Source organism: Microcaecilia unicolor, chromosome 3, assembly GCF_901765095.1.
Source record: "Microcaecilia unicolor chromosome 3, aMicUni1.1, whole genome shotgun sequence".
NCBI lineage: Eukaryota > Metazoa > Chordata > Amphibia > Gymnophiona > Siphonopidae > Microcaecilia > Microcaecilia unicolor.
Window position 1 is genome coordinate 451,181,089 of NC_044033.1, and position 12,128 is coordinate 451,193,216.

Sequence of the window (12,128 nt, forward strand, 5' to 3'; positions counted from 1 at the left end):
TAGGAATCTATCTAACCCCTTTTTAAACTCCGTCAAGCTAACCGCCCGTACCACGTTCTCCGGCAACGAATTCCAGAGTCTAATTACACGTTGGGTGAAGAAAAATTTTCTCTGATTCGTTTTAAATTTACCACACTGTAGCTTCAACTCATGCCCTCTAGTCCTAGTATTTTTGGATAGCGTGAACAGTCGCTTCACATCCACCCGATCCATTCCACTCATTATTTTATACACTTCTATCATATCTCCCCTCAGCCGTCTCTTCTCCAAGCTGAAAAGCCCTAGCCTTCTCAGCCTCTCTTCATAGGAAAGTCGTCCCATCCCCACTATCATTTTCGTCGCCCTTCGCTGTACCTTTTCCAATTCTACTATATCTTTTTTGAGATACGGAGACCAGTACTGAACACAATACTCCAGGTGCGGTCGCACCATGGAGCGATACAACGGCATTATTTGTTTTTGATTGTTAGTTTATATCGATGGAAGGCAAGGGTGTTTCTGTAGTAGCTGCATTATAAAAATGCCTAAAAGGACAACAGTGCAGATAAAAGTGGGATGTTTGACCACAGAAAAACAAATCCTGGAAACAATAATCTTGAAAATGCTTATGATACCAGACTTGTTCACAAGCTGCGTTCAATCAAAGGTCTTTTTAAAGACCATTTTGCCTACCATATCATTAGTCATCCTTCGCACAGATCAGCTGTTCTTTCAGGTGTCTAAGACTCCTGATGCAGGCCTGACGGCCGAAACACAACAGTTGTGTCGAGTCTTTTTAACATATAAGCATTTTCAAGATTATTGTTTCCAGGATTTGTTTTTCCATGGTCAAACATCCCACTTTTATCTGCACTTGTGTTTTCCCGTGGGGCGTTCGAGTTCTCCGTTGCATTGCGGATTCTTCTAAAAGGACAACAGTTAAATCAAAAAGCAAGGAAGTTTCACAGTATTTCTCCCCTTGTATGGTTCTGTTCCTGCTTTTAGGGGAACGAAACAACCACAAAGGGGCCTCTTAATAAGCCGCTTAGGCGACTACGCACGTACAACGCGTGTCAATTTGGTACTACTGCCCGGCTACCATGTGACCCGGGCAGTAATTCCATTTTTTATGTGTGACCGAAAATATTTTTTACTTTCTAACGTGCGGCGCTAACCGGGCGGTAATCGGCATTGTACGCGCACTGACGATTACTGCCCGGTTAACACATGAGACCATACCGCTAAGTCAGCGGGTGGCGGTTAGGTCTCAGGCCCAAAATGGACACACGCCAATATTTATTTTGCTGCATGTCCATTTTCGGCCCCAAAACCCAAAAGGCTTTTTTTTACAGGCGCGCTGAAAAATGGATCTACGCGCATCTAAAAGTCATGCCTGCACTAGCACAGGCCATTTTTCAGTGCATCTTAGTAAAAGGACCCCTTAGTTAGGCTTATTTTTTTTTCTGTGAACTATTCCCTTTTGAACAGCATATCTTTTTTTCTGTTTTCACTTTTCATCTGGTTTTGCGTGTTTTTCTCTTTTACATTGTGACCTGCATGTGGCCCTGTTTGGCAGTCTCTTTTCAACTATTTCTGTAATGCGCATACTTGGGGATGTTTTGGAGTAGCAAAATCTCAAGTTTCTAAGAACAGTTGGCACAACATCCATGCAGCTGCTTCTGCAATGCAAAGTACAACCATTTATCTCACTACCAAAACATTGCATGACAGCTTCAGATAGGAGGAGAAGAGCCATCTCCATGCATGTTAGCTAGATTGGGAATGAAGAGCTTCATTTTTAATGCTACGAAGTTGAAGCTTCATGGAAGTAGACTCAGGATCAACATCAGAAAATATGTTTCACTAATGAAAAAAAACAAGCAAAGAATAGAGAAGAAAATATGAATTCCCAGAATGGATGATGGGACTTTGCACGGGAGAAAAAAAAGAATAAAAATATTCATGGGATAAGCACAGAGATTACTAGTGATGAGTAGGTGAAAGGGGGACCAGGGATCGGCTGGAGACTGCAGCGTTTCTTTGGGAGTGGTTGGAAAGTAATAGGTTTTGCAAAGAACACATCCTTATGGCAGAGTCAGGGGGAGAGGTAGTAAGGTCAAAACAAAGGGTGGATCAGGGACGTACCACCTAATGACACTGCTGGCCATGGTATCAGCGGGTTTAAATGTCCCAGAACCCCAGTAGGTTGATCCTGGTGCTTTAGGGTAGCCAGGTAATAAACATCAAGGCCAAAGGATCTAGGAGGATGGATGTTCAGACTAATTGTAGGTGGTAATTTTAAAATCTAAGTACACATATAAAACAGGTTTATGCTCATAAATGGCTTCTGTTAATGGCCATACAATGATAAATGTATGCACATACGTTTAGGCCAATAGCGTAGTTTGCCTGCTTTATTTGGTAGAACAAGGGGGAGGGAGTGAACTTCCTTCCCCTCCCCTCTCATGGACATTTATTCGTTGGATTTATTTACTGCATTTTAAAGAAATTCATTAATTAGCTTTCTCTTTCTGCTCCCCCCCCCCCCCTCCACATCACACGTGCTTTTTTCTATACACAGATGCACACATCCGCTTAGAGTCCTCTTATCCAAAGTTTGTCATTGCTCAAAACTTTCCTGTTTACAGAAGCCTTTGGCACTACATTTTAATTGCATCTCCCCTCCCTTTTGTTTCTCAGACCCCACTGTTTTTTTAGAATTGTAAACCACTTAGTCACTTTTATAGACAAATTCAGGTATAGCAAGCCACGTGAATGGATAAATGAAATCACCCTTATAGGCCCCCACCTCTTCCTTCCATCTGCCATAACCAGCCTTCTCACCTGTTCAGTTGTAGGTGCAGCAGAGTGAAAATATTTTCAAACCTTTGTACATGGTGATCGGAAAAAAGGGAACTCATTGGTTTTGTCACCTAGCCATGTTGTTAAACAGTATAATATAATCAAATTTGGAAAATTTATAGCAATAAACATCAAGCAACACTTTGCATAATTGACCACCAGAACTTGCTGCTTACTTACTTACTTTTCTGCCTTGCAAAAATGACATCAGTGTGATGACTCTGAGGGGCATAATCGAACGTCACCGGCCAAATCACCGGCGATCTATGTTGGCGGCAGCGCTACAGCTGGCCGGAACCGTATTATCGAAAAAGATGGCCGGCCATCTTTTTTTTCGATAATACGGTTTAGCCCGGTCAAATGCCGTGGAGTTCGCCGGGTTTGAGATGGCCGGGTTTGTTTTTCAGCGATAATGGAAAGTTATGTCGGCCATCTCAAACCCCGGCCAAATTCAAGGCATTTGGCCGTGGAAGGAGCCAGCATTTTTAGTGCACTGGCCCCCCTGACATGCCAGGACACCAACCAGCCACCCTAGGGGTCACTGCGGTGGACTTAAGAAAAGCTCCCACCACGTGCATAGCTCCCTTAATTTGGGAGCTGAGCCCCCCAAAACCCACTACCCACAAATGTACTGCACCCACTAAAATTGCTCCAGGGATCTGCATACAGCCTCTAGGACTTATTGTTGCTGTATAACTTTGGCACACCAGTTCACACCTGAAGACTAATCTCTCTGAAAAAGTCCTTTCTTGAAATAAGCACGTTTACTCACAGTTAACTGCAGATCAGAGGTTGTGCCCCACTGGCAAAGAGTCCCCTGGAACTAAGATTAGCAGTAGGTCAGAGCTGGCACAATGGTGTAGAATGCCCTATTTCAGCACCATTGAAGGTAAGAACTACCTTCTCTAACGTGGTTAACACAGGAAAGGGAACTAAAACTGGCTTACAAAAATGGCCACTACCCGCATGGACTACAACAGGAAACAAAACAGGGCACAGTCTGACCCAGTTAGCAGGGGGGAAAATCACCATGGGAGTAGAGCCCAGTACCCTACACCCACCACAATGCATTGCTAATGTGACTCTCTGCAGGGCACCTAACAGAAAAGGTGTCACTCTCACCCCAGAGCCACATCGCAACCAGGGAAAGGCTGTTGGAGGATACAACACATTCTGCTGTCATGGAGGTGGGTACGGCATTTGAGGCTGGCATACAGGCTGGAAAAAGGGTTTTTAGTTTTATTTTTTTAGTTTGGAAGGGGATTGGTGACCACTGGGGGAGTATGGGGAGGTCATTCCCCATTCCCTCCAGTGGTCATCTGGTCAGTTGGGGCACCTTTTTGAGGCTTGGTCGTGAAAATAAAAGGACCAAGTAAAGCCGGCGAAATACTGCTTAACGCTGCTTTTTTTTTCCATTATCGGCGAAAGCCGGCCATCTCGTAGCCAAGCCCATGCCCACCCATGTCCCGCCTTCGCTAATCTACTGACACGCCCCCTTGAACTTTCGCCGGCGAAGCAACAGGAAAGCGGCGATGCTGTAAAAAATGCCGTTTTCGATTATACCGATTTCGCCGCTTTCAAGAAATCGCTGGCCATCTCCCGATTTATGTCGGAAGATGGCCGGCGATTACTTTCGATTATAAGCTGGACTGTGTACACCAACAGTGGAAACGGCATTTACTGAAGAAGACAGAATTATTATCAAGTTTTTGTGATAAACTAAAAACATTAGGGTGCAAAATGACTTATTGCTGAATTGCCAAATCATTTGACAAAGTGTCTCTCAGCCTCTCCTAAATTTATTGCCAATGGAATCACTCGCACCTACCTCTAAGACCCAGACATTCTGTGTGGTGAAGAGAAACCATTCATAAGATAATATGTATAGATAACAGTACATAAAGGTATCAAAATCAACACATAAAAAGGTCCTGAGAATCTGATTTGTGTCCTCTTCAGAAAATATTGGGCCCTATTCATCTCTGCTACAAAGGCTCTAATTGACTCCTTCAGCTTTAACATTCAATAGGTCTTTAGAAAAAGTAAAAGTCTGTTAAAGAGTTACAGTGCTTTCCTCAAAGTAGGAATTATAGGCACACCAAAGGAAGGGTTTATTGGTTTGTCAAATAATATTAACACCAATAACTGGGATAGAAACAAGTAAAAGAGAGAACTGTAGGAATGTAGATGATGCGAACAGAAAAGCACCATAGGAGTACTTAGCCTGTTTGTACCCGCCTACTGTGCTGTTACAGGTTTTGCATGATTTGTTGGCTTCTCCCTGTCTGCCACTCAAGTCCCTGGGAGGTTGATATTCAAAACATTTGTGTGGATAATTTTGGCAGTTCCCAGAAAAATCTTACATTTTAAGTTTCCCGCCCTGAAAACCAATAAATATTTGTCTGGACAAGTTGTTGATGCTGAACATTGTCCAGTTAAATTTATCAGGTTATATCAGGCTGCCAAAATTCCTGTCATAAAGTTCATGAGTAAGTTATCTGGTTAATTTTAATTGAGTATATTCAAAATGGGGTTTTAATGGCTAAGGTTTTGAATATGTAGTTTAAAGTTGATCAGATAAAATCCTATGGCAGAATTTTGAACTCTTTGTTTCCATTCCCTTCATATGTGAATTCTGCTGCTCTGAGCTCAGCATTCTCCTCTTCACTAAAACCATCCTCCACTTCAGTTCTTAATATCCCTCTATTTGTTCTTTTTTTTTCTTTACCTCCAGATCTAAAGAAAGATTTATCACCTGCTGACAGGGCAATATACTCCTGTCTCTCTCTGCTTAGGGTTAGTAGTCAGAGGGTCTCATGAGTTTCAACAACCTTTCTGTAATGTTTTGGGCTCCAGGGAAGCAGTACACCTCCCTGGACATCATGTCTGGTCACCAGATGAGTGCCTCTGACCCACACAGAATCATCAATCAATACCTCCCCTTTTCTCTTTGTTTGGCCTCTGGAATGACAGCTTCCCCTCTTCTGTGCTTTGTGTATCTTTCTCCTCCAATCAGTCTAGGACTGCATATCACAATGACGTGTGCTAATTATTGTAACCACTAGATGTCAATATCTGTTGGGCAAAAGAGTGCCTTGAACTAATGCCCTCTAGGTTTTGGGGCTTGCTCTGGTGAGCTGTCTGCTCTCTAGGAGTGACACCTTCCAGCTAGGCTGTCCTGTGTACACTTGATGGGAAAGGGAAACATAAAGGCTTGGTGTGTTCACTTTCATTTGTGTTATCTAAAAATCTTTTTCCTAATACTGGTTCTGTACTTATGATAAACTTGAAGCAGGGGCATTGCCAGCCTCCAGTTTTGGGAAGGGGCCCAGAAGGTGGAATGGGGAGCAACACTTTCCCTCCCTTTCCCTCGAGTGCACCAAAAATAATACCTTTCCTGACAAGGATGCGAAAGCCCTGCCAGCCAAACCTTGTCCTTGGGCTTCTGCAGTACAGAAGAAGTTAGCGGTGTGCCTCTAGCCACTGATGCTGAGATTCCCCGAACATGCTCAGTTCTTAAGTCCAAAGTGGGGGGGTCCTAGCCCTCCCCCCAAGCCCCCCCCCCCCCCCATGGTTATGCCACTGGCTTCAAGAAAGCAAGAACACATGGGATTGTACATGGTGGAAGCACTTTGCTTTTCTTGTCACTTTTCTATTAGCTAATTATAACTCTAGCATCTTGTCAGAAATTTCCAGCATGGTTTTGTGAGGTTAACATTTCACGCTGATGTAACAGCACAGCATTAATAGCACTATATAGCTGTGTGCCTTGGTTAGGTACTGAGGGAAAAAATATACCTATAAGCACAATGATGCTTCTCCAAATCTCTTGCAATGTTACTCATCTCCATTTCTCACACAGGCATTATCTGTGATATAGTACAATGGCTGTTCCCTTTGCTTTGCTTTATTTTGCTGAAGTCAAGACTCTGCACTTTCTCTACAGGATATGCTGAAGAATACTACCAAAGGACATCCTGACAGACTGCCCCTTCAAATGGCTCTCACAGAGCTGGAAACTCTGGCAGAGAAACTGAATGAAAGGAAAAGGGATGCAGATCAACGCTGTGAAATCAAACAAATCGCAAAAGCAATGAATGAGCGATACTTAAACAAGGTTGGGAAGGGGAAAAAAAGCTTGAATGGATAGAAATAATGCACTACTTTTCCTGTTTTGTGTTCCCATGTGATTAATTTCTACATTCCTCGGTCTTATCTTTTAACATTGTTGCAAGCCTAAACTGTAATCAAACTAGTTTTAGGTAAGATCTAAAAATGATAAATATTTTATTATGCTGATGATGCAGTTATTGTATTTCACCACTAGGGGCCAGTAAATACCACCCAGTAGATATGATCTGAGCATAAGCAATTGTTCTGTTGAATGATAAATTATATGAAAATAACATGTGAAAGGTTTTTGCTGATGATGAAGAGTAGATTTGTGTGATCACACCTAGCTCTATAATTCTTTTGATTTGGAGCTCCTTGAGGCTTTTCCTTCCTTTTCTGCTATAAGTCTCTATTTTTGAGTGGATCATATTGTTTGTAAGTTATCGTCATTGATTCTGTTATTCCACACCCATGCTTTGATGTTATAGTGCTTGCTCAGCTTTAGCCATAAGCACATATGCTAGCATAGGGGCCCTTTTACTAAGCCTCATAAGGCTCTATGCTCGCCCAGTGTGCGCCAAAATGGAGTTACCGCCCGGCTACCACGTGGCTCTTGTGGTGATTTCATTTTTGGCACGCATCCGAGACGTGCGGCTGAAAATTATTTTCAGATGCGCGTATTGGATGTGCACCAAGTGGCATTTGGCACGCATAGGTCATTACTGCCTGGTTACCGCATGAGTCTTTACCTCTAGGTCAATGGCTGGCGGTAAGGTCACAGACCCAAAATGGACGCGTGGCAATTTTTATTTTGCCGCTTGTCCATTTTTGGCAAAAATTTAAAAAGGCATTTTTTACAGGTGCGCTGAAAAATGATTCTGCACGTGCCCAAAACACGTGTCTACACTACCGCAGGCCTTTGTAAAAGGGCCCCTCAGTGACTGCTGGTGTAAATGCTCGTGCCTAACTATAAGCAGGTGTGTAAACGCTAGTACTCTATAATTTGCTTGCGCTAATGCTAGGCACATCGTCGACCCACCCGTGCCCCTCCCAGGTCCATCCCCCCCCCCCCCCCCCCCCCGTTTTTAGTTGTGCTCAATAGATTTTGCATGTGCAAAATTTATGGAATACCGACATCGCAGTTGCAGACGTAACTGCTAATCAGTGCCAGTGAAGACCAGTTGTAGCTGCTGATTGGTTGTTTATGACAATTAGTGGCTAATTAAACAATTTGCTTGTGTTCAATGTTCAACAATCGAACTATGCATAATCTGATCAAACATAGTTTCAGTCAATTCAAACTGGATAGATTGTTCAAAACTGCCAATATGTATTCCATTGTAGAAGTGTTGGTTCAGTTCTTTCCACTGTACTTATTATGCTCAAAAACCTAAACACTTAGCTGTCGACTTGAATGCCAATCAGGCCCATTTCACCTCTGCATAAGACTTCTTCAGGGGTTGCCCAGTAAGTTTGCATATCAGTCACATTTCAATCATATCTTTCTTCTGAACCACATCTTGCCGCTGACACCGATATATTTTAAAACAGTTTTGCACAACGTTGAACACAAGCAGCACTTGCGATATAGAACCCATATATTTTTATAAATTTTTTAGGACCAATGAATAATATAGGACCCAAATATGAATGAGTATATTTGCATGTTTTGGTTACTGAGGTCTTTTTTCCCATATAATAAATGTATCCTTTATGTGCAATTTTGACAGTATGTCATTCAGATGATGTTTGTGGCTCCTTAAATTTGACGATTGTGGAAAACTCTTCCAATTTTGTGATGTGATATGGCACTTGTATCCCACTTGCTCCCACCAACTGATGTTTTTTTGGCAGGATTAATGGCGCCCGATTTGACTTTAGTGTGGATCGTTGCTTTTTTCAAATACCAGTTTTATTGTTCTGCACCCACACATTTGTTTTCCAACTTTGAGTGTATGACCCCTGAAGCAGATGGGTGTGTCCCATCGAAACATGTGGAGTAAATCACTGTGCGCAGATTTATGTTCACTTGGCCATATTCTATAACAGTGAGTGTAAATTTTGGAGCACCCATTTCCTCGCCCATAACCATAGCCCCTTTTTGCTTGCGCACATTAAAATTTAGGCGTAGTGTATTACAGAATATGCTTAGGGAACTGTGAGTGTAAGTTTAACTTATTGACAGTTAGTGCTCATTATTGCTTGTTAAGTGCTCTTAACAAGGTTGATTGGCTTTTTAAGCCAATTAAAGTTGCTCACATTGTGGTACCCGGTCAAAATGGCCCCGACAAAATAGTCCCGACAAAAAAGCTCCAAACAAAAAAAGTTCCTGACATAATAGCCGCTATCATAACAGCCACTGTCAAAATGGCCTGCCCACAATATAGCTCCTGACAAATTAGCCCCCTGACAAAAAGGCCTGATTAGGCTGCCCAGAATATGGCACTGCATTTTTTTCTAGGGGGCTATTTTGTCAAGGGCTATTTTGTTACTAGGCTATTTTGTCGGGGTGCCTCACGTTGTTATAGAATCATGGAACTCTAGGTGCGCTATATAGAATCTGGAGGAAAAATTTTCAAAATAGATATGTTTTAAGTTGTCTATGAAAAGAACTATAAGAAGAAACTGTACTGCTTGATAACTGAATTAATTTTCTAAGATTTTCTTATGATTGACTCCCATAAAGGATGGAAAGAGCAGACGAAAAGGGTCTCTGGACCTTGATGACCTCTTGAGAAGAGGAAAAACTACTAAATTTAACAACTATTTTGGAGTTTTGACCATTTCGATAGAAAGCAAATAGGCCTATAGTTTAGTGGTGTAACTGGGCCCAGGTGGGACTTTTTAAATATAATTTAGAATTTTTCAGAATACTAACATAGATGTAAGTTTATGCTTGCATGTAAAAGTGCCAGCAGGGTGCCTAATGGCACACGTAACTTGTGAAATGCATGAATGCAATGGAGTGTATACATGGGTAGAGCACGGGTGGGACATGGTCAGGGCTCCCAATTACACACGTAACTTACAGAACACTATAAGTTACACGTGTCCCTGCCACATGTAGGTGCCCGCATTTATGCCAGCTCTATGGCTGATGTAACTGTAGGCGCCCAGATTTTAGGCATGCTGACACCAGCTTATCTTAGTATTCTACAGTGGAAACTGGTCACCCATGATCTGTGTTAGAATAAACTCCTGTTGTGCATCCTCAGTTGTACAGATGTCCCCAGGGTGATTTAACAACAACAAAAACATTCAAAGCTTTCCTCTCTATATAAACAAAGGTATTTATTTTCCAAGTATAATTCTCTAGTTTCTGTAATCCACAGTACCTTCATTCTTGCACAATTCGCTACCAAACCACTCCACCCACTGTACAGTCACTCCCACGTCATTATTAAGCTCCATCTCCCTAGGATCTACAACCCTCCTATCTGGGATCAGTTGGTTCAGTATTCAAATGTGGGAGTTAATGTGTTTTTTAATGCCAGCCATGGTTTTAAAACTGTTCCATGTATTCAGTGCTTTTGACTCCTAACCATGACTCTCTTACTCAACACCCTCACTTATCACCCCTACCACTGCAGTTTCCCCACCCCTAGCTGTCTGTTCGTCTGTCCAATTTAGATTGTAAGCTCTGTTGAGCAGGGACTGTCTTTTCATGTTAATTTGTACAGCGCTGCGTAAGTCTAGTAGCGCTATAGAAATGTTTAATAATAGTAGTAGTAGTAGTACTGTTATGCAGATAGTTCATATCTAGTCCTTGGGGCCTCTAGCAGTTGAGTTTTGAGGCTATCCTTTGGATACAGTGGAGACATAAGTACATAAGTATTGCCATACTGGGAAAGACCAAAGGTCCATCGAGCCCAGCATTCTGTTTCCAACAGTGGCCAATCCAGGTCACAAATACCTGGCAAGATACCAAAAATGTACAAAACATTTTATACTGCTTATCCCAGAAATAGTGGATTTTCCCCAAGTCCATTTAATAACGGTCTATGGTTATTTGTTAAAGGTAGTCCAAAAACCTGACCTGTTTGCAGAACATGAACATCGGTGATTACCACGGACCTATCTTATGTTTGGAGGAGCTCAAACATAACATAAGCATATTGGAAGAGACTAAAGGTCCATTAAGTCCACAGTATCCTGTTTCCAACAGTGGCCAATCCAGGTCACAAGTACCTGGCAAGATCCCAAAAGAGTAAAACAGATTTTATGCTGCTTATGCCAGGTATAAGCAGTGGATTTTTCAAGTCCATCTTAATACTGGTTTATGGACTTTTTTTTTTAAGGAAATTATCCAAACCTTTTTAAACCCCTGCTAAGCTAACTGTTTTTGCTACATTATCTGTCAATGAATTCCAGAGTTTAACTACACGTTAAGTGAAGAAATATTTCCTCTGATTTGTTTTAATTTACTACTATTGTGCTAGCCTCCTTTGTTTTCTTTGCATTGAAAATAATTTTTTTTCAAATTGTTCCTTTTTATTTAGCTTCTCAGCAGTGGGAACAGGTATCTCATACGATCAGATGATATGATAGAAACAGTTTACAATGAGAGAGGAGAGATTGTCAAAACCAAAGAACGCCGTATCTTCATGTTAAATGATGTGTTGATGTGTGCTACAGTTAACACTCGGTGAGTATCTATTAATACATAGCAAAATGGTAGTGATATGGGTCATTAGATCCATGCATTCTTCCCAGTTTCCTTTGTCCATTGTGTATCAGTGGGCCGGCAAGTTCATTTTCAAAATTTTGTGCAACTCCCTTTGGCAATTCACAGAGTGGCAAGAGAGGGTAAAACAGTACACAAATACAGCAAATCAAAGAAAAAAGCACAGCTGGGCCTTCAAGAATGAGACAACAGGAGTCCTTTATTTCTGCAAGACCCGACAGGGGCCGTGTTTCGGCGTGAGAAATGCCTGCCTCAGGGGTCCAAGTTGTGTATCAAGAACATAAGAGAGGAACACTATGAGAACAGTTTCCTAAATGTATATATGACTCCCAAAGTTAAAGTAATCGCAAAATTGTGCTAGAATGCCGCCGGTTAAAAAACCGCCAAAATAAATTTTAAGTGTACAGTGCACAGTACTTACATAATTTTTGTATCTGAATTCTGCTTACTGGCTGAATTTTCAAAGGTTCAGCTGGGCCTTCAAGACTGA

General features: G+C 41.9%; 1 protein-coding gene across 1 annotated transcript in view; it reads left to right on the top strand.

The window, feature by feature from the left end:
• ARHGEF10 (Rho guanine nucleotide exchange factor 10) overlaps window positions 1-12,128 on the top strand; it is a 205,784-nt gene that overhangs the window by 72,071 nt on the left and 121,585 nt on the right. Inside the window, exons 13-14 of the mRNA XM_030198941.1 lie at window positions 6,788-6,958; window positions 11,454-11,599. Of these exons, the coding sequence (XP_030054801.1) occupies window positions 6,788-6,958; window positions 11,454-11,599 (317 nt within the window). The remainder of the gene's footprint in view (window positions 1-6,787; window positions 6,959-11,453; window positions 11,600-12,128) is intronic.